Source organism: Carassius auratus, unplaced genomic scaffold, assembly GCF_003368295.1.
Source record: "Carassius auratus strain Wakin unplaced genomic scaffold, ASM336829v1 scaf_tig00009644, whole genome shotgun sequence".
NCBI lineage: Eukaryota > Metazoa > Chordata > Actinopteri > Cypriniformes > Cyprinidae > Carassius > Carassius auratus.
Genome location: NW_020524053.1, coordinates 1 through 24,177, shown reverse-complemented (window position 1 = coordinate 24,177; position 24,177 = coordinate 1). Strand labels below are relative to the sequence as shown.

The 24,177-nt window shown below is 36.5% G+C and overlaps 1 protein-coding gene across 1 annotated transcript; it reads right to left on the bottom strand.

Annotated features, from left to right (window-relative positions):
- Positions 1-4: 4 nt before the first annotated feature.
- On the bottom strand, positions 5-24,014 carry LOC113072609 (glutamate receptor ionotropic, delta-1-like; the record flags this gene model as incomplete). The annotated part of the gene is made up of 7 exons (XM_026245597.1): positions 5-74; positions 5,836-5,974; positions 8,416-8,746; positions 8,944-9,141; positions 12,114-12,215; positions 23,604-23,723; positions 23,853-24,014. Coding segments are annotated over 7 exons (1,122 nt in total), but the record flags the coding sequence as incomplete, so codon positions are not given.
- Between the last annotated feature and the right edge of the window lie 163 nt (positions 24,015-24,177).

The window sequence follows — 24,177 nt, the reverse complement described above, 5'->3', positions numbered from 1 at the left end:
AATACTCGAACACAGCAGAGTCTCTCACAGTTCCGTATCTCAGCTCTGTCTGCTTGGAAAGGTCTTGAAATGTTCTGGATTCAGAAGAAAAGCAATAAAAGATTTACAAGCCACATATTATTTAAAGTCCACATTATTAAATTAAAAACAGACATGACTACAACGTGTGGAAGAATGGAAATTTAGCTCATTAACATATAATATGCTTAGAGTTATCAATTCTAATCAAATCTAAACAATTAGCAAATGTTCATGTTTAGCACTGGTGTTGATGTCCTATAGAATACCATTACTTGCTATGGAGACAGTTCATTAAAAAAATATCTGAAATATTTATACATTTAACATTTGCTCTGTCCTTCTCTGAAATAAAATAAAAACATTAAATTAAATTGATTAAAACGTTCACCTCTTGATGACACTATTCCTCTCAAATGCACTCATGAACCACAGAGGTGTTAGGTCGAGCTACTGATATGCTTCATTTCAAAAGAGTAATTTGGGGTTAATGAAAGTCCCTTATCTTACACTACCATTACTGCTTGAACTGACTCTGTACCAATCCAACAGCATGAAAATATTTGGCTGGTTTACATCTGCTCACCTGCTTTATATGCATGTAGTATGTATGCATGTTTTCTATTAAAGTGATTAAACGTATGAGCTGGAAAGCTGCTTTGTTAATTAAGATATTGTGAAACGCTTTAATAAATTTAAACTGTAGTGAAAATGTAGCAATTGGTAGGGTGAAAATGGTTTTAAAATGGGTTTTCAGTTTAGATGGCTGTGGCCTGATTATAACAATCACAGAAATCGCTGTCCCCACACTGAATGTAGACTCCAAAAGGGTCTAAAATAAAAATTCACTGGATTTTCTTTTGCATGGTGAAAAAGTGCAAAAGTACAGGAAAGTTAGAAGCCAGACTAATGGGCAACAATACTCTCTACCGCAGATTATGACAATGAATGTGCTCATGCAGCAATCAATCCCTAATGAAAAGGCAGACTAGACATAACAGCACTAAAACTTCCACAAATAATGAATGAATGTATATACACAATGTATTCATAATTATTTGAATTATTTGGAGGAAAATAATACCCCCTGACAAAATACACTTCTAAATTATTTTTGCCGCTCACAGCTGCTGCCTTCCATCTGCAACTTCTGATGTCATGCAGTCCATGTTTGTGTAATGACACTGTGTGAGTTCTCGCTCTGGTTTTAGTGGGGAGTGATTTCATGTTGAGATAAGCACCCTCCGTCACCCTTGACAAGGCTTTTTAACAGGACAATTATTTGTAGATTCAAATGAGTCAGATTGTTAATCTTGAGAAGATGAAATCAGAACAATTAATCAGTTTAATTATAGTGATACAGTATACCACAGCGGGAGGAGAAAAACTATGGAAATATGCTAGGCATGATATCATCTCATTGTATTTATGATGTAGCCATACTCCAAACCCTGCCGAACAGCTTTTGTAAAGTTTTTAATATCCCGAAAAATTTTGCAGTTCTGAAATTAAAAATTTATTTTGAAAGCTGCGGCAAAGCAGTTTATTGCTTTCATTCAAGATTTAACATTTGAAAAAAAAAAAAGTTCAAAGATTTCCTTTGAAAGAAATTAATATGTATTCAGAAAGAGCACATTCAATTAAGTAAATACATTTATGTTATAAAAAATGCTATTTCTATTCTATTCAAGCAGATGCTGTTCTTCTGAATCAAAAAATCTTAAAAAAATATATAATAAATCAAATAATCAAATAAACAAAACAAATAAGCAAAGCAACTAGTCTAACAAACGAACAAACAAACATACAATCACTCATACAGGGCAAAGTGCAAATGGGATTTGATGGATGATACCATCAGGAAAACCAGAGAATGAAACTATGAAAAGAGTTAGTTAACCACCTGAGTAAAGCCATAAGCGCCATATATAACAGGGTCTATAACTTATATTAAACCACAGACTGAAGGCGGGCCAATGATGTGAGGCCTTCAAGGGTCTGAGAGGGGTGCATGCCTCCCAAGATGGGCTTCTCTAATGAGAAAAGCTGAAATTCCAAGTGGGAGTTTGGAAATATTGGGGAGTTTTACAACCCTTTGTGTGAAAGCCTGATAATTTACATATGTAACTGGATCAGAAGTTGATATACAAATAAGTAATGATTCTTCGACCACTAATAAGTTACATAGATATCAATAAATAATATAGACTATAGCATTATCAGATAATTTTTGGCTGCTATGGAACCAGAGGCCTGTTCTGCCTTTTTTAAAGGTGATAGTTGAATTTCGGGGGAAGGGTCCATAGAACTTTTGGTTAGATGAGGTGGCGTTAAATATTATTTGTTAAATATAACAAATAATTGTGTGTCTGATTGGTCCAAATGCTACAGCAAACAGAATGAGGTTTATAGTCAGCCTGCAGTGAAAATTATAGCGATAGCATGTACTGTGTGAGGTCACATACTCTATTGTGCTATAATTTGCAAAAAAAGGCAAAGTAATTTGTAAAGTTGTAGTTAATGACCACCGCACCTATCAACTTGATGTCTTAATGGAGTGAAACTTACAATTACTTCTAAAAAAATAAATAATGTGTTATGTGTAATGTGTAATAACATGAATTTAATTATGACCTGTGATCTGCATGCTTATATAGACAACACACTTCACCAAACCACACTTATTGAGAACAGGCAGCAAAGAATGAGTAATGAGCTGTTAACACAGAATGTGTTCTTGCATTCAGAAACGACTAGACGGCATGCGACTGAATGAAACAGAATGAATGCTGGGGTCACTGTATGTGTTTTCAATCATTGAAGTGTTTTTAACTTGACATACTGAAGTTAAAATGTGCTCACTGTGAGAGACGCTGAAAACGCTATTTTTTTATCAACTGAATATACTTTTAATATTGTTTTACTGAGGAAATAAAGTTAGATCTACACATATATAACTGCAATAAAACTGCAATATATAATAAATCACAAAAAACTATACATTTCTAAATTAACATTGTAAAAATAAATATCAAGTATCCGTTTAAATGATTTTAATTAGATATTTTAAGCAGATATTGATCTGCAAGCTTCAATTTGCAATGAATTTGATCAATTAATCAGAATGTTATGTAAAATATTTAACTGACTGACAGTCATAACATGCAATGCGATTTCCCAGGGTACCTAGCGGGTAAGTACAAACTCCAGTCCTCCAATCGAGTTTCTTTCAGCCTGCCTTTGCAGTACAAATCAACAGAGGTGCTCTATAAAAGTATTATTAGTCGTAATGGGGAAATAGATCTGGATGTGATCCATTATCTTGTTTTTGTTTTGTATTAGAATGTTCTAGATGCGCTACATCCAACTTAGCAAAGAAACATGGTGATGTATTAAACCATACTCAGGCTTAATTATCTGTTCTGAAGCCCCCCTGCACCCCCCCCCCCCCCCAAAAAAGTAACTGCTTCATAAATCATGCAAATTGAAAGGGTCACTAAATGCTCCCACAATAGTTTACAAACAATTAACAAACTCAGTGCAAAACAGTAGACCATTTTATACACAAAATAACAGATCCAGTGTTTTTTTTATAGCATACAAATCAACACAGCTCTTTGGATGGCAAGTCAACTAACTGGCCAATCAGCAGCCTTTCCATCGGCCAATCATAGCTCATTTGGGAACCTCGGGACTGAACACAACATTTGTCAAGCTTGAATCCCATTTTACATCTAAGGCTGGTGAGAGATATGAAAGACTCCCAGTGGGATCCCAGCGTGCCAACGATAGCGTATCATGCACCAGCAGGGCTGCCTGATTTTAATAACAGTTAAACAAGGTGATTAGCACAACCATAGCAGCTGTGGATGCTGCCACTGAGAGACTGAAGAAATAATCCCCCAGAGGCACGACACACACACACACACACACACACAGAGAGAGAGAGAGAGAGAGAGAGAGAGAGAGAGAGAGCTGAATAAGAAATGTGACAGCACCAAATTCTCCATTAACGTTCCAAAGCTGAACCTTTGGGCAAAGGTGTGAACTAACAGGTCCGTTAGGAATATAAAGTCAGAATTCAGAGGGACAGAATGCAATAAGCTTCTCCAGTCTTGGGTTTTCAGCTGAGCTGAGAAGGCAGAATTCCATGATCAAGCAGATAACATTTACAGAGGCAGAAGGAAACTATTTGCACATCAGGTAGGGCATTACTTGTTCATATAAAACAACTCGCATAGTCAAATAAGAGGGAGGTTTAAAGCAGAATGCACTTTATTTTACAGTACGTGTACTTAAATGTACTTATAGTGTACTTACATTGTATTTATCTAAGAAAGTTCTGGTAATACAAGGTAACTACATGGGGTAGGGTTTGGTTTAGGGGTAGGTTCAGGGCTAGTACCTAGTTATTACATAGTTATTGTAATTACTATAATAAGTACATAGTATGTACATGGGGATCAGGTCTGTAAAATAAAGTGCTACCCATTTATCTCTGCTGTGAAAATGCAATTATTCATCTGTAGTGAGGGACGAAGAAAAGAATCACTGCAGTTCTTTTGTGCTGCGTTGTTTGTGCTATCTGACATCTGACATCAGTGTGTATATATACATATAGTATATTTAAATATAAAAAAAGACCTGTGTGTTTCTAACAACAAGTGCATGAGATTTCTCTGACGTGGGAGTAGCCTGAGTTGACCAAACACCTAAAAAACATCAAAGGAGAAGAAAAGGTTCTGGCGTCTACACAAAGGGAAAAAAAGAGAAAGGATTTTAATATGAGGCGACCTTTCGCAGAATTTATGGAGAATGTCAGGGACTGTGAGCTCCCCGCTGGGAAATGAAGGGCCAACGTGGTCTCTAAGAGACAGCCGACATGCTGGGATTTCAGATTTAATTTGAAGAAATTTGAAGTATTTATCTGACTCACAAAGTTTCTACTTTCAATTTTAGACTTCCTCGAAAATGTAGAGTTGAATGGGGTTTGCACTGACTACTTCTGCCACACTGTGTCAGTATTAACTATTAATTTCCCCTTCAAATGACTAAATAGTAAATTTTCTATAGTGACAGCAGAACTGTTATTATGCAATGGTAAAAATAAAATGAAACTACAGAGCGTCTGTAAACATTTACAAAGTCGGCAAGTGAATGATGCCTAGTGTTTTAAAATCTGTTCAGATTTTGATAGTTGTATAGTTTATTCAAACCTTCAGTCAGAACATATGGCTTTGAATGGCTGTTAATGGAAAAACATGCTTTTCTGTACAGAGTTTGGCTAAATGCCTCATGCTAACCAGCTAATCGTTGACCCCTTGTCTATATCACTGAACCCCTCTGTGATTTTATCTAATTTCATCCTCCATTATCTTGCTTACTGCTGCTTTTTGGCAGTGACACAAGACTGCAGCCATGTACAGTAATAATGAAGATACAGACATTTTCGTGTTCTCTATACCACATAAACTTGTAGATACTTTCTAACCCCACATACCCTGTAAACCCAGCGTTGAACTTTGCTGAAACGGTACAGTGCATTTTGAGCCATTTACATAAGGTAAACACTGACCGACAGACTAATGACTGCTTTTCTGAATGACAGGCCCTAATCTGATGCTAATGATGGCAATCCAGTGACGTGATATCCTAACCCAGAGCTACATTTAGTGATGGGACAGCTTTAATAAGGCTCTATGACACACCATGTTGACAACAGCGTGATGAATCAGGGTTTACAAGAATGCATGGACAAGCATTTGCAGATGTGTAGAGTTCTGCCACTTTGATACAGAGCTGGACTAGTAAGCTCACCGAACAGCGTTGTCCATGCGGGTTACGGTGAGGTAGGCTGCTAGGTTGGCTGTGTAGGATGAACAGACAATGAGGGTAAACAGCCACCAGCTTCCCATTGCAATCCTGAGAGCCACTGAACTCATTAAGGATTCACCACCTGCAAACACACGGAAGAAGAGAAAACATTCTACGGATTGCTCGTCATTTCTGACACCAATTCAAAGACATATTGATACAGCAAGAAAAAAAAGGATTAGAGAAAAAAACTGGGTTTTTAGACTAACCAGCTAAACTTTGACCCCGTTCTACTGTATATCACTGAACCCATCTGTGATTTTATCTCTTTTCAGTCTTCAATTATTTCTTTTCCCGCTGCTTTCTGGCAGTGACACAGCACTGCAGCCATAAATGCAGAATACATTAGTTATTGATAAGCGAACTGTTACTTAACACAATCATAAAATTGTATTACACACTTATTAGTTAACACATCTTCCTTAGTAGTTAACAAGAGGGAATCAAGTGTTAATAAATATTTACCTAAATTAAATTAAATTCAATAATTTCTTATTTTTTATGCAGTAAGTAAGAAACAGTATTCTAAAGTCTTACCCAGCCATGTAATAAGATTAATTCTCCCATCACCTGTTTTCTCAGAAAAGCTCAACACCTTATAAGCCTGTGCTGAAATGTCAACACAATATTCCTCTCCAGCGCACACAGCCTTGGAAATGTCATCACTGACACAGAGACAGTGAGAATAAAACGGCGAGGGAAAAGATCTGGCGCTACCATGCTCAGTTGAGTTCGTTAGGGGCAGTGCGTTTTTTTTGGTACTGAGCCAAATGATCTGAGAACTGAAATGTCCCTTTAAGCCTAAATAATATCCAAAGAGTCTGTAATTGGAAAGGTTAAAGGTTAAGTGGGCAACCACGCTCATTATAAGGCTTGTTTCAAATTTAACCTCCCGAGCTAAAACTTAATAAAATGCTTGTGCTTTTTTTATATGCCCAGACATAAAATTTTTATATTTTAATAATTTTTGTTCTAAACATGCACCTCCACACAAGTTAGTGTATTTCATAATATAGTTACAAATCTTTTAATTAATGATTAGTTGCATTTAAAATATAGTAGCATGTATTTTAGGGCAAAGGAAAATATGACAAATTTATATATGGCTAGAAATATAGCTTTATATCAAATGGCTTCTATCATTCGTCTATGGTCGATAAGATTTTTTAATGTTCTTGAAAGAAGCCTCTTATGTTCACCAAGGCTGCATTTATTTTATCAAAATATAGTAAAACTGTAATATTTTGAATTATATATATATATATATATATATATATATATATATATATATATATATATATATATATATATATATATTTAACATAATTTAAAATGTATTCCTGTAACAACAAAGCTGAATTCTCAGCACCATTACCCCAGCGTTACGTGTCACATGATCATTCAGAATCATTCTAATATGTTGATTTGCTGTTCAAGAAAAAAAAAATCTTCTTAATGTTTGTTCTGCCTAATATTTTCCTTATTGTATTTTTTCCCCAGTATCATCTGATGAATAGACAATTCAGAAGGACAGCATTTATTAAAAATATAAATCTTTTGTAACATTATAAATGTCTTTACTGTCGTCATTGCATCCTTGCTGAATAAAAGTATTTCTTTCAAATAAATTGCACAGAAGTGTGTCTCTAGTCCATCTGTCTGCATGAATGGACTGATGATGGACAACAAGCTAAAACTGTCCTTGCTCATACAGGGAAAGTTCATGCAAAAAAGAAATTATTGCGTGAACTATGCCTTCAAGGCTCCTAACACTTATTCAGCAGAGCTGTTTATTCGTGATGTGTTATTTTTTAATGAGGCATGCTACTAGGAGGCCTGACATAATTTGAACAGTATAGTGCACCTGCTATCATATGATTGTCCTTCATAAGTGATAAGTAAATGTTTATTTAAAAAGGTGACCCAAATGCACAACCTGTTTTTATAATTACTTGCTGTGTGTTTCATTATCAATTTATGTGCTCAAGGCTTATAATTACAAATTGGCAAACAGCTGTAGAAAAAAAATAAACAAGTAAATGTCATTCAGCAGCTGCTGTAAATTGCTTGCATCTTGGTCTAACTTGCTACATCTGAAAGCGCATGGAGACACTTAGAATCAGCCTGGTACTGACAAGATTCCCAGAGTGTGCAGAACGGAAAAGTGCAGCAATTTATTTCAAACCTCAACAAAACACATTCGCTCCTTTCTTCATAGGTGCCTTTAGGCACATGCAGCTGTTAATAGTGAGTTGTAGACTTCTTACGGAATAATATATTTTGTCAAATAGTCAAAATGTAGGACTCTAGGGATTGTCTCTAGTGCTGTTACTTGTACTTAAGAAACATTTGAAGAACTATATATTCCGCTGAAAAGATATTTTCCTAAAATAAGAGTATTATAACGCTGTAATAGTTGTGCTCCTGTAGACGAGAATGTCAGCAACTGATTGCACCATCCAAGTAAGGTGACTATTCAGCAATAACTCATCTCTCATGTTCACGTGACGTGACCCAACTCACCTTGCTGTACAAAGGCTCCGTAGACGATCCAGATGGCACTCTGGAAAGATGTCGTGACAGAAGCAGGCTGGTGGGGCCCAGGAGGATTCTGGGAGCGGACAGACTGGATGCGTCGGAGCAGAAAGACCATGACACCCACCACAGGAATGGCAGCAGCAATGCAGGCCCACACCGCTAGGTCAAACGGTGCCAGCAAGGAGAAGATGTTGAGTCTCTCTTCTGTTTTAGTCATTAGGATTCCCACAGAATAATCCAGGTAACGTTTACTGAAGTCCACTACATTCTCTCGATCAGGAGTGATGGTGATGGCTGAAATAGCCACATCTGCCCTCTGAATAGTAATAAATGAACATGCTTTGTGAGATAATACACCTGTATAAGTGACAGTACACTTATACAAGTTAGAATAAAATAAGTGCAATGCCAACCATATGGGCCTAAAGTAGGTAACAATGAAATGACTAATATGAATACACAGTTTCACATACAAGTAACATATGGAATAGTCTTTATGAATGTGAATCTCACCTTCCCTATTAGTTCTCCAATCAGTCCATTCCAAGACCCATTGGCCTGAGGAGAGCCATATTTCCCATCAGCCACTTGATAGATTTCATACTTAAAGCCCAGAATTTTGGCCAGGGTGTCTAGAACATCTATGGAAAATCCCTTATATCTTTTGGGCTGACCTAGAATGTTTTCTGCCACCATTACGAACGGCTCCTCCTGAAGACAACAGAGAAATGCAGGGGTTCATTTTATTCACTTGTTTATTTATTTAATTATTTTATACTTTGGAAACCTGATTTGGAACTAAATTAAGCAGTGATGAAAGGATGAACATGCTTGTTCTGTCAACACAAGCACTACCATTCAAAAGTTTGGGGGTGTGAAAATTTGTTTTTGAAGTATGTTATGCTTACCAAGGCTGCATATTTGATCAAATATAAAGTTAAAACAGTAATATTTTTGAAGATTATTAGTATTCAAAATGAGTGTATTCTATTTTAATATATTTTAAAATGTAGTTTATTTCTCTGATGGCCAAGATAAAGTGTTACACAATCCTTCAGAAATCATTATAATATGCTGATTGGTTCTTATTATTATGAGTGTCAAAAACAGGCGGTGTGCAAAAAGTTCAAAAGAACATTTATTCGAAATACAAATCTTTTGTGGCATATTGTGAAAGTGCCCCTATTATGGATTTTTGAAAATTACCTTTCCATGTATAAAGTTTATGTACAAACTGTGCTTTATCTATATGTTTCTGCACTGGGCTAACACAAATACGATGGCTGTTTTGGTGTTTACCACCAAGCTGTGGAATAAGTAATGATGATGGGCATTCTGTTATTGACATGCTGCACACAGTAGACCACTCACAACAGACTGGTTCATTAGACGAATCACCGCAGTTTAGGGTCACGCAAAGGAGGGGTTTGGAATATTGAATCGTTAAACAAATCATTTGGGAGTTGTTGCCAAAAAAAATAAATAAAAAAAATAAATAAAAATAAATGCATATTTTAAAAAAATGAAAGTGTTTTTTGACCTTGCAAGCATGTCAGGCTGTTGTTGTGGACTTCCAAAACCAAAATCAAAATCATTACCCATAATAGGGGCAATTTAAGATTCTATACGTCTTTAGTGTAACTTTCACTCAATTTGATGAACCCCTTGCTTAATAAAATGTAAAAAAAAAAAAAAATAAATAATAATAATAATAATGTTTACTAAGCCCAAACTTTTGAATGATCAGGCATCCATCCCACATTTTTTTTTTTACTTGTTCTCAATATATACAAGAGGAATAATTTTCAAATGTTTTCAAACAATGGCATTAGAATAGATTTCCCACAATTCACATGTATCTCCCGCAGGAGCATCTTGACAGTTATGGACAGGCTTCAGAGCTGACATAGCTATTATTTGCCGTTAGTGTCAGACAGATTTAGATTGCATCTTATCATTTACTCATTTGAAGGGGAAGCAAAGAACAGTCTGACTAATAAAGTCTTGACATATTTCTGCAAATAAAAGATTTGATATTGATTGCAAACCTTATTTATGTGGTGAATCCATCTGTTCAGACTGTGGTCAGATTGGTTTTCTGTCACATTCAAACCATTGGCTGACATAAGACTTTTACCAGTGAAAGCCGGGACCCTTTGGTCTCAGGTTAATGTAAATGAAGTGTTTCAGCCGACCTATTACACCATGGCCAGGGAAGCGTGCAATGCCTCATCAGACAGAAATTACCTTTTTAAATTCACCTGGGCAATTTGCAGTAAGGCATATTGCCACCAAACAAGATTGACTGTTCGTGAAACAGCCCCTGTGCACTCAAATACAGACAGATGAAATATCTGAGACTCAAGCTGCTGCACTGTAATTGTATTTAGAGAGACCACAACAGAGATAGTGCAGAATAAATAAAGATCAAACCCCAAAGGAATCCCTGAAGAAAGCCATCGAAAGTCTGCATGACAAAAATACTGATGTCTAATGAGAGACAATACAAAAACCACACAGCGCGACCATGTGGTATCATACAGTATAGTGTTTATGAGAAGATTGGTCAACAAATGTCACTGTGATCCATGATATATTCCAGTACCAAGCTTTCAATTCGATTCTGATTTCAATTCAATTTGATTACATTTGTAAAAATAGTTGGACATATTTTAGAATTAAATATCTTATCATAAAAATTGTTATAAAATTATAGCTGGGCATATAAGTGGGGCAAAAAACACTGGCATAGACTAAAGCCTGGCTCACACTACAGGATTTTTAGCCCCGATTTCCCCCTCCCGAGAATCGGAGCAAACATCTTGTCGAGCACCTCGATCTGTCCCGATGTTTGGTGCAGATTATCTGGTAATGTTAGGCATTCACCGATCCAATCTGGCACCTCCCGATCTGTTCGCACACAAATCGGGGCAGCCCCGATTATTATCAAACATGTTTGATATTTTGGATTTAAATGGGTTAATAAAGTTGTTAATTTTGTTTTTCTTTGCACACAAAAAGTATTCTCGTAGCTTTATAATATTACAGTTGAACCACTGATGCCACATGGAGTATTTTAACAATGTCCTCACTACCTTTCTGGGCCTTTAACGTATCAGTTGCATACCTGTCTATGCAGGCTCAGAAAGCTCTTGGATTTCATCAAAAATATATTAATTAGTGTTAAAATTAATATATTAATTAATTTTAGATGAATGAAGGTCTTACGGGTTTGGAATGACATGAGGGTGAGTAATTAATGACAGAATTTTCATTTTTGGGTGAACTATCTCTTTGAACATGTAAGACACATTCCTGGAAAATTATTTGTTATTTCTGGAATGAAGCTCCTACTATTCAATCTATACATATTTGTTTGAATCATATTCCTGGAATTACATTCCTATCTACCAGTCAGATTTGATATTTGATATTAGTATTAAGATGGCAGTTAAGCTTAGGAATGGGGTTAGTGTCTTAAACAACATTCTTTCATCAGAAATAGTTTTTAGGGGGATCAGAAATGATTGCTTTACAGAAATGTTATTCCATGAACATGTCCTACTTACTGTATGTAAATCATGTCATGCTTTTTATGCTACAGTGACTGTAAGAGTAATCTGACATCAGCAAGACACTGATTGTACTTAGGGGAGCTGAATAACATTTAGTGAAATACGCACCAGTAAGGTCACCACTTTCAGAGTAATTCCTTGCATGCCATGCTCAGCCCGGTTCTCCCTCAGACTGCCGTTCAGCCCACGATCAGAATCCCATGTCGCCAGCTGGGAGACAGAGGAAGAAAAATTATGATTGAGCTTTGATCAAAAATGAATGCAAAGAAAAGGGTAAGAGGGGAAAAGAAGATTAAGATGGAGGAACAGGACAGTTGTTAAAAGCCAGAGATGACCTCACGTGATGACTTTTTGTCTATGGCAGACCCCTCACCATCAAGCAGAAATCAGTAGCCCTTTAAAGATTCATCTTAGAGGTTCACCTATTTGTGCTTTTGTTACACGCCCAGGTGAAAATGTTCATGTAAGTGTGTGAGGTGGTTGCCTTGGCAACAACTGTCACATTCCCCCTTCTCTTTTAAAACTAAAATGAAACACACACTCAATAGTGCGTGCACACACAAAAATTATTTTTGTCAATATGCTTTCACAGGCTGTTGATTACAATCAATATCAGCACAGAAAATACAATAAAACAGACACAATACAAAATAACAACTCTATCATAAGTTTCTTAAAGGGGTCATATTACATTGCTAAAAGAACATTATTTTGTGTATTTGATGTAATGCAATTTGTTTATGTGGTTTAAGGTTCAAAAAACACATTATTTTCCACATAATGTACATTATTGTAGGTCCTCTATGCCTGGTCTTTCTAAAACATGTCGATTTTTACAAAGCTCATCAGTCTGAAAAGCTAGGTGTGCTCTGATTTGCCAGTCTGCATTAGTGATTGGAGAAACAACAAAGAAGAAGCACTACTCTACACTGCTCAAAAATTTGGGCGGCATTATGCAAATCTTCTCACACAATGACGTAGACATTGCGGCGTGTTAGAATGAGCCGTTTTAGGAGGATGTGGTTGACTCTTAACTTTTATAAAGAATGTCTCTTTGGATTTGAGACATTAGTCTTTGTAACTTTACAGATCTTCTTTATGCACCAAGAGCTTGTAACAAACTCAATTTAAATCATATCATATGACCCCTTTTAATTTCTGAAGGCCTTGAAGCTGAACTGATGCCACTACAAAAAAAAAAAAAAAAAAAAAAAAATAATAATAATAATATAGAAGGATATACATATTAAACCAATAGTTTTAAAGGTTTAGGTAAGATTAAGTTTTAGCTTTTTGTATGGTTTAAGTGCATCATGCATCATCTTTTCCTCAGTCACATCCTGTATGAAAATGCTGTATGCTGATGATGATGTTGTCAGAGCCATAGTTTGTGGGCAGCACTTTGCACAGCTGGACCTCAGGCAACCCCATGCAGGAGTACCAGTTCCAGGTTCTGTTCCCTTCACTCCTCTCCCAATGTTTCCTGTCTCCTTTCAACTGTCCTGTTCATGAAAAGTGAAAAGCTAATTTGAATTATATATGATGATGTCATTGTAGTCAACTCAACTTTAAAGGATGAAAATTTTGTCTACAAAAAAGAAATACATATTCAAATACAATTGGTAAATTAAGTGCTTTGGGTTACTGCAGAACCATAACTGCACAGATTTCTGGAAGAAGAAAAAACAGAATCTCCGAGAAATATAAATACAGCTCTGCCTTGAAAACGCCTTAATTATTAACCAAATATGAATACCACTTTATTACTGTACACGCACATAGACGGACCATTAACAGAATACAGAACGTGCACATTCATCTTCAATTAATCTTACTTTCTTTGTATTATTCCATGAACAAAACCTCTCTCATCTTTGTGGGTATTATCCTGTCTGTAAGTCACCACATTAGCAGCATATAAGCCAGTTGTTGAGCTAGTGTAGAAATGACAAAAGAAAACTGCTCAAATTCTCCCTCCACATGTAATGACAATGCTTCTGTAAAACACAGTGCTGCACTTCAAGATGAAAGCCATGATGCATCTGTCTTCAACTCTAGGCCCATTCATCATAATCTCAATATCCCACCAGATCCATTCATCCGCTGTGACGGATTCAGCAGGCCACCACACTAACATCTTGGAAAGAAGTAACTCTGACCCTGAAATCATGTACGGCTCTTGTCTGACCACCATTTGACCTCACAGTCTTCTGTGAGAGACAGGATGACAGAGGCTTTAGAATCTGCCCCAATGACACAAGTCATAAATCTTCACTGTAGTGAACAATAACCCCATAATAGCAGAAAGAAAAAAAAAAAGAAAGGCAAAGAGACAAGATAACAGGAATTTGGAAAAATTCCATACTTCTTTTATTAAATCCTTTTCGGCATTTTCTCTTTTTTTTAGTTCAGTAGTAGCGGGAATTTTTCAGTGTGTTTTACAGCAAGTTACAGTAAGTGGCAAAAGTGAGAAGTGTCGAATCATTAACTCAAGCGATTTGTCAAAAATGCTCATTTATTCATGAATGAAACAAAGGAATGTCTTTATGAGTGAGTCAATGAATCACCCATTTGAGCAATTAATTAAAAAAACGCTGAATCATTTAGAAATTAAACAAGGAACTGACTATATGAAGAGTCATTAAATAATTGAATCAAGTGATTCATTCAAAAACACTGATCCATTCAGGTAGAAAACAAGTTACTGACATTATGAGTGAGTCAATTAAAACATTCACTAGAGCAATTCTTTTAAAAAATTACTAATTCATTCAGGAATGAAACAAGTGAATAGTTGCATCTGAAAAACACAAACTGAAGTACACATCTGAAGGACTCTACAATCTAATCAGGCAATAGAAGAGGATTTGTGAATGGCAGTAAAGCATTGCAGCTGACACTGGTAGGTCACATGACAATAACAACATGACGGTTACAGTGTGTCTGGGTTAAATTCATACTACATGATGTAAAAAAAGTCTCTATGAGGGAGTCACTGAACCATATAAAACACCACTACTGTGTGTTGCCAGGAAATGCACAACAGTGATTCCACTTCGTTTGGATCCTTTTCTATTGGTTGAGCAAAAAAAAAAGACAGTCACTATGGATATTGTGATTAAAATGTTAGTAAATTAATATTAACTTATTGTTTATTGAACTGTTGTGTAAAAACAATATTAATTTGGACGGGACTAGTTTTCCAGGAAGACGTTATAGAAATTTATGTTTCACTGACATGCTTTCCGAATCTGTCATGTCTGTGTTTTTCACACGCAACCTCCTTTTGAATGCAAATGTCTATGATTGCTGATATAGTATTATCCCAACGCTTCTCGTCATGCATTTCTTGGCCAACCTTTTGCAAACCAATTCTCCACATACTGCAACTTTCAATAGGGTATAAAATAACATAATAAAATTATTAAGGAGATCCAAATCATGGAAACTGCTAAGACAGGCCATTTGAACAACACCAGTGTTAGGTAAGATACATGTCTAGATTTTTATACTCACTTATGTGGGTTTTATTATAAGCAACCACATACAAAAACTCATGTAAAGTTTACTTAGATAATGTTTTCATAATACATTTCAATTATATTAATATGTATTTAAGTAAAAGTTGTATATGTCATTTGTGATGTACGCAAACACACCCACCTCTGTAATAAACACAGAGATGTTAGTCCAATGAAGTCAAATGTAGTCTAAACGTCGAATGTAGCTTAGAAAACTAGTTTTGTACAGCTGGTCTCATCTCTGCTAATTTGACTCCATGGCATGGGATTGTCAGAGATTTCTGTGTTTTTTTTTTACATCAGAGATATTTTGCCATACTGTGTTGAAATTGATTTGTGAATAGTGTGATTTAATCAGCTGTGTTTTAGTCTTACTTTGGACTGAAGTTGAATCAGAAATGTAGTTGTTCAGCTGCTTCCAGAGAGCAAGTTGAGAACTGTCTGCTATACACACTTTAGTAAGCTGCATTTTTTTTCTGCCCTGTTTTCCCAGGTGAGGCTTAAAGGTTTTTTTTTTTCTTTATTTCCTGTACCTTTCCTTCAAAATTTTCTCTTTTAGCTTTTGCCTGTGCTGTTAAATAGTTAATCATGTGGGTGTGTGTTGACAGAGATGAGAGCAATGTGGCTTGTCCACTGGAGACCAGTAAACACTTGAAAGACAGCTCTGTTCCTACAGCACAAAAGAGATTTCCATCATCTGCAAGTGTGTAGTATCTCACATTGACAAAACTTCAGTATCATGTGTCTCTTAAAGGGACTGTTTTTTCTGTCATCATTAACTCTCCCTCATATTGTTCAAAACCTGAATGACATGCTTTCTTCAAGAAGAAATTTAGAAGAATTCTGGGTTACATTGGAATGACACGAAGGTGAGAAAACAAATGAACTGTCATTTTTTTAATCAGAGCAGCAATGAGTATTGTCACAGTACCCAGTATTTACTTTGACAGGAAGCCCATTAACAGTTACCCCTCACAACAGTAGCGATACTTCAATATAAATGAAGCTTCCTGTTCACAGACGTCAAGCTGAAAATACAGCTTCAGTAGTCCTTTTTTTCATCATTTACATAATACATCTCTGACTGTCTTTTGTGTTTACTGAGAGTGTTGGCAGCATTGTATTGCCCGACTCTTGAGCTGGTTGTGCCATTTCATAGCCTCTCGTTCTCTCATCTCTTGTTTGTAATATTTGTGCTACAAGACAACCCGAATCCCGCCTGTGAAGACACATGAATATTTTGTCAAGACTAAAGGTCCGTGAGCCAGAAGTTTACAGCTTTTGTTGTTTGTGACTTAGAGAGCTGACGTCTCCACTTGAGGGAACACATGGGGAAAAGATGCAGAGGAACAAAAAGCCAGGGAGAGAGGATTACACACAAACAATAGTTTACAGTAGGAAACAGTATGAGAGACAAGACAAGAGTCATGCAGAGCAGCGGGGATGGGGGGGGGGCTTTTACAGGTGCAAAGATGAAGCTTTAATATCTTCCTGTATCGTGAGGGCTGTTGACGTTTTTTGATTCTGTAAGCTGCTGTTTTTGTGATTGGTAAGAGAGATATCTTTTTGGCCTCTTTATTGAGTCTGTGAGAGAAACTCATTACCATTCATCAAATCAAATGAGACTCTCACTCTCATGAGTGATAAAATTCACCTCATCTCTGCATCATCACACTCTCAAAATACACAGAAAAAATATCTGTCACAACTGTGCTGCTTTTTGTGCAACTCACTGTACTTTTCAATTTAAAGAGCCACACAGATGGGAAATCAAAAATTACCTGTATTACAGTGTATGATGTAGCTGTCCATCTGTGTAAACAATGTGCAAATAATTAAACCAAAAAGTACACGATTTATAAAGTTATTGGCTTCTAAAGTAAGGAGGCGACTCTGAATCGCTGAAACGAGTCGTTATAGAACAACGAGCATCTGCGAATCACAATGCAAAGTATGATTATGAAGTTATGTGTTTGTTTTCTCCCGAGCGTCTTATCAGTATGTGTGCTGTCTGCAGCCTTTCTCTGCGCTGATCGTCATGTACAAACACGTCATTAAAATGAAGTGTAACTCCGTGAATACTCAACGAAGAGACATGAGAGAGATATCTATAGAAAGCTTGACATGTCTATTTTAAAACTAAACAAGTGCTGCTAACAGATATTCTGTGATAAAGTAATCCATATGAAAACAACGCGATGTCTGTTTTTCACGTCTCCCTTCGTGAACACGCCACCACGCTGAACGCGCTATTCAGATTCAAACTGAAGCGCGCAGCTTGAATACACCCACACAGAAGAAAAAGCAGCGAGAATGTTCAAGTTTTTTATTTTACTGTTTGCTTCGCGACGAGAGGAATAAGACATAATTCACCCCAAACAGATGCTAACGCATAGTTTACCGTGGAGGTGTGTGCGGAACAACCAATCCAAACTGGTTATGTTAGCTGACCAATCAGAACACAGTATGCTACCGAAAGGTGGGGTTTAAGGAAACTGAATCTTTAGTACAGCTTCGCGCGAACCGTTTGGGGATCTCTGAGAATTGAGGTAATTTTAAATTATATTTCGACAAAATGACAATGTTTTTTAACCTTGGATGGATTTAAACCTAATGTACAGGACTTATAAACAGTGATAGGAAGCTTAGAATTTTCATCTTACTGGCTCTTTAAACTGATTATGATGGATATATACATTTTATTTTAATTGTAAGAATTGAAACATTTCATATTTTAAACAGACTACATTGGCACCTTTTTGTCAGTAGAGGTTATGAACAACCTATGTTAATATTACAAAGCATGCCTTATTTTCTGAAAAACAAATCATAATCAATTCAATTGTAACCACAATTTTTTAGGATTTGTTTGGCAGAATGTTATATAGAAAAGAATCATAAACTAGTTTTGATTTGCATTTAGTACTGTGTCAAAGTGGATATGTAACAAATATTTAGGTGTAAATATTTATATAAGCTTAAAGGGGGGGTGAAATTCTCGTTTTCACTCAATATCCTGTTAATCTTGAGTACCTATAGAGTAGTACTGCATCCTTCATAACTCCAAAAAGTATTTATTTTTATTATACTGTATTTATAAGAGAAGATAGTCTGTACCGATTTTTCCCGGAAAAACACGAGCGCCTAGAGGCGTGACGTGTGGGCGGAGCTAAAGAATCACAAGTGCCAGTAGGCTTTTGCGTTGAGAGCGTTTGGAAGCTGTGACACAGATCCAGAGGCTGAAATTTAACAAGAGCAGCATCAGCAAAGGCGTCTCTGTGTGGTATGTACTGAAACTGTATATATTTGCTTAGCGGTTTTGGAAAATGACTAAGTTCCACTTTATTTCTTCTTTTTTTTTTAAGCTGTACATGTGGAAAGTGCAGTTTGATGCCAACATCGCATGTTGTTTACTTGATGTGCTTACGCGCTGATAGCTAAGTTAACAACAAAGAGATATTTGAAGCAGTTTTACTCACTGCATGTGGTTCCAACACACAATCGTGACCCTTTTTTGTTGGGACTGCATTATCCTTAAGAAATAAACGATGTGCAAATCCGGCGTCAAACTGGGCCTTGTTTGTAAAACAAGCATCTTCGAAATGCAGGGAGCAAACACAAACACTTGCACAACTCCGTTGATGCTCTGTAAAAATAAACTCCATCCACTGGTCCCTTAATGCTGTTTCTCTTTTGGTAATCTGTGCAGGGTTGTCTTGCCCTGGCAACCAAAAACACACTTCTTTTGTGACTTTTTCGCGACGCTCTCGCTCTGATCAGTGAATCGCTCTGATCAGTGAAATGTCTGTGCTCAGCCTCGCTATACGGGAGCGTGCGCTCTTCCGGCAGAAGTGCCTTAGGACCCATATAAGGAAATTCCGTTCCATCTAACGTCACACAGAGCCATACTCGAAAAAAAACTTTCCGAAACTTGTGACAAACCGGAAGGAGTATTTTTGGAACAAAAATACTCCTTCAAACGTGCAATTAATTTTTGAAACTTTGTCCATGTTTAGCATGGGAGTCCAACTCTTTAACAGTGTAAAAAACTCAGTATGCATGAAACAGCATTTCACCCCCCCCCCTTTAATGTCAATAACATTAATTATATAACATAAAAAAACAGTTATTGTAATAATATTTCACAATATTACTTTTTAAAATGCAGCCGTGGTAAGCATGATAAACAAAAAAAGCTTTAAAAGAACTGGCCTCAAAGGAAAGGACTAAATAAAATGCAATTTTACAATTCCCTTTTTTCCTGATTTTACAAATCTGATTATGTAGAAATATGTGTAAATAGGAAGTATTATGCCTGAAATGGATTTCATTACTGCAGTATATATATATATATATATACTGTACTACACACACACACACACACACACACACACACACACAAATCTGTATAGTTTTCCCTTTGATCTTTCATTCAAAAAATGCACAAAATTCGAACGTATCATTAACGTAAAACAATTGAAAGTGGGGAGAAAATCTCATTATGAAATGATTGCTTTTCTTCAATGCATGTTGGCCACAATTTATGGCACCCCTATAAATAATTTTGAGCAAAATATCTATATAATATGAAGTATATTATGACTGATTTTTTAATTATTATAAATATGAGGAACACAAAGGCCAAATACTGCTTAATAATCCACAAGGAGTAAAGTAGTAAAACCAAAGAATATAGTTCTGATGCACAGAACATAATTGTTGAGCTTCACAACATAGAAAATGGCTGTAAGAAAAGAGCTAAAGCATTGAAAATCCCCATCAGGGCAATAATAAAGGGGTTTCAATCAACTAAAGATGTTACAAATCTCCTTGGAAGAGGATAAGTGTCTATATCGTCCTAATGCACAGTAAGGAGAAGAGTTTGAGTGCTAAAGACTCTACAGCAAGAGAACTGCAGAGATTAGTTGTGACTTGGGGTCAGAAAGACTAAAAATAAATAAATAAATAAATAATTGAAGAGCCTTACAGCACCACATGTTGTTCGGTAGGGTTTCAAGAAAAATTATTCTTGCTCATCCAGAAACAAACTCCAAAATCCAAAGCATATTCAGTTATCAGACACAACTGGAATTTCAAATGGCACTGGCTTCAATGGTCAGACGAAAATAAAAAAAAGAGATTTTGAGCAGCAAACCCACCAGATGGGTTACGTACAAACAGAGATAAAAAGTACCCCATGTCCAGGGTTAAATATACTGCTGGATCTTTAATGTCGTGGGCCTGTTTTACTGCCAGCGGTCCTGGATGTCATGTTCAGATGGCATAATGCATTTAATCAGATACCAACAGATAAAAAAACTAAACCTGACTGCCTCTGTTAGAAATCTTATAATGGACCATGTCTGGATCTTCCATCAGGAGAGTATTCCAAAACAAAAATCTAATTTAACACAAAATAGGTCACTGAGCACAAAATGAAGTTTCTGCCATAGCTGTCCCCGTCTTCTGACCTGAACTCTTTTTTCTCACACGAAGACATGTGTGACCTTTTAAACCCATAAGGTCAGCTATATGTTTAATTTCAGCAAATGCTCACAGGGGTGGACAGAGGTTCATTACAGCTCTTTTTTTTCTCCCAGATTCACCTGCAACCTGCGGTCAACCTATTGCCATGGGAACTGCTCGGCCAGTTGTGCAGAGGTCACCTACGTTGGCTTGGACAGACTGAAACACAATGTTACTGCCTAATGTCACTGCAATACCAACACAAAACCAGCTGATATCATGTGTGTAGCTGGTCACTTTGCCTTATTTTTTACAAGCATTTGCAGGACAAAATGACAACACCTGCTTAGTCTGATTTTCACTCCCTTTTGTCCCTCTCTCCCTCTCCCTCCCTTGTTTAATAAGATCATTAAGTTGTTGAATTAACCTAGTGTGTTTTTGCACCAGGACTGATCCTATTACTATTAATTCAATAATCAACTAAAGGGCTTGTAAAGTTCATCAAAATTTCAGGACTTTCTCTTCATAGCACCTGCTCTCCACATTAGGGTGCTGAGCGAAACTGCTCTGGGGTGTGCAGGACTGGGAACAGATCCATCTTGTAAAAGATGCTTGGTTTCCCAATCTGGATAACACCACAAAAGAACAGACAATTTAATGAAAAGAGAAGATTAAAAGAAAGTGAGCGAGGGAGATGGAGAATGACACAGATGGATTTGGCGAGATGAGAAAGAGAGAAAATAACATCTCCGTCTTCATTATGGAGGTAGATTCCTCTTGACATCTGGCTGAAAAATAACCTCCTCATTCCCAAACATTCAGTATACTAGACACGTTTCTTGCTTTATAGCAATCGTTGGGTTGTCAGGACAACTTCTGGGTGCATCTGAAACAGCTCAGTTCACATTGATTGCTCATTTGTGTGAGTATACAGTATATGTGTGTGTGAATATGTTACTGTTATGAAAAAAATGCCCACACCAAATTACGTATAATCCAAGTTAATATGTAAGGAATAATTGACGACGGCCTGTTGAATTATTAGAAAAATAATACACACCTGAGGTGGCAATGCAGCCACGACACCAAGCCAATCAGCCAATCAGATTCAAGCATTCAACGGCCCCGTAGTATAAAAAGTAATAATATATTTACAATATAAAAATACTGTAAAATGTGTAGAATAAAAATGTGTGAGCTTCTCCCAAAAAGATTACAGAAATTAAATACACAATTTTTTCTCACTAATTTAATTACTAATTTAATTTGTATTTTATTAACACTTTATCTGATAAAAATATATATAGATATTGAACATTGAACATTTGAACACACATATTGCTCCCCTTATGAAATAAATAAATAAATTGAATGCATCATTTAATACCTTTCACAATTAAACCGTATATTCTGTAAGAAAGAAAGGGAGAGGAAAGCTGAAACTGCAGGAAGAGAGTCTGTGACATGCAGAGTGCCTCTATGTGGGCTTTAGAGAGCCTTGAGGAGGAGACATCCTTTTAAGAAGAGATCAGAGTGGAAAAATGCATATTAATGCTGACAGACAGCAGAATGTGTGTGTTTTTTAGCTGTTAGTGTATTGGACAGTAGGGGTGCTATATTGTACATGTGTGTGTTTGTGTGTATGTGTAGTCATTATCGCTACGTGTTTCTTGCCAGAGGAATGGTCATGTTCAACTCACACACTCACTAATATTCAGGCTAGAAGATTGAGATTGTTTGGTGTGTGATAGACCCGGCAGCCCTGCTAATGACCACAAACTATGTCGCCAAAACACTTCCACTGCCCTGCAAGCATTTGCGTATGAGTTCTTGTGCATCAGATGGAGAGATGAAAGAGAACTTGAGACAGAGCGAGACAGAAGCGATAGATTCACCAGTTCTGATGTATATTTTTTACTACGTGTGTTGATGTTTGTGTGTTGTTTGTGAGATCTAATGAGTTATTTGTATTTGTGTGTTAAAGTATCTTGGCCATGTTAAATGTCAGTGTCTCCAATTTCAACACACAAGCAGGATCCATCATTCAGTTCTTTGTACTCTCTTTCCATCTATCTCGCTCACCTCACTTCAGTCCACTTATCTTCTCCTTTCAGATATTTTTGGTTGTGCATCATGATTTCTGTCTGTTTATTTTGAAGTAGCTAATGCCCCCAGAATACAGAAATAGGCTCAGCTCTTTCCCAGCCACATGTGACCTCTATGAAAAAGAATTAGTGCTCTTCTTAATTAAAAAATAAATAAATCACAATGTACTGTATAGAGCAGGATTTGGTGGGTTATCTAAGCCCCTTTTGATAACACAACTGCATAATTATGCAGGAAAAAAAGCTAATTTGTAAACCATTCACAAATAATAACAAATAGCTGTGTACACCCTGAAAAAAACTAATCCAAATACCAAGTAACTGGTTCAAACATATTTTTTTTTTTCAGAATTAATCCTAACCGGGTAAGAAGCGGAGACACTAAATGTCAGTATTCGGCATAGCATATTGTGCAAACATGATGTTAAAATAATCTGAATTTATGTCATTTTCTTATTTATTGGTAAAGTAACATCCACTCACTCAAGTACAATATTTCCACTCACCCGCTTCACATCTTTTCCAAAAGTCTCACTGTAACTTGTCCCCAGGATCTCAAACTGGACATGAGAGTTTGCCCCATTGCTTCGAAAGTCCATTAAACCAGTTAGCCCAGAAATCCGCCCCTAAGAAAATTTGAATTAAAACGTCTGTTTAGAAAGATATACATAATTCAAACCAGACCATGTTTTATTGAACACTACTCCTGGTGAGCTAAAGATCAAATTAAGATGAACTGTAAAGTGACTTCAGACCTTTTGGATTGTGTCTAACATGGACCAGCCTCCATTCCAGGGCTTGGTTGACTTCCTCATGCAGTTCAGACTAGCCATGCTGTGCCATTTCCTGTCCTCTAACTTCCGGTAGAAGGCATTGGCCAACATCAGCACACTGTCGTACAGGTACAGGCTAGACACCTAGAGACATATACACCAAACAAATGTGGTGATTACTTTACATGCACATCTTACACTTAAAAACCTGACAATGTATAAGGTCATTTAACCATCTTAAAGGGATAGTTCTCCCAAAAATCTTTTACTCACCCTAATGTATGACTTTCTTCACACTCCAGTCCAG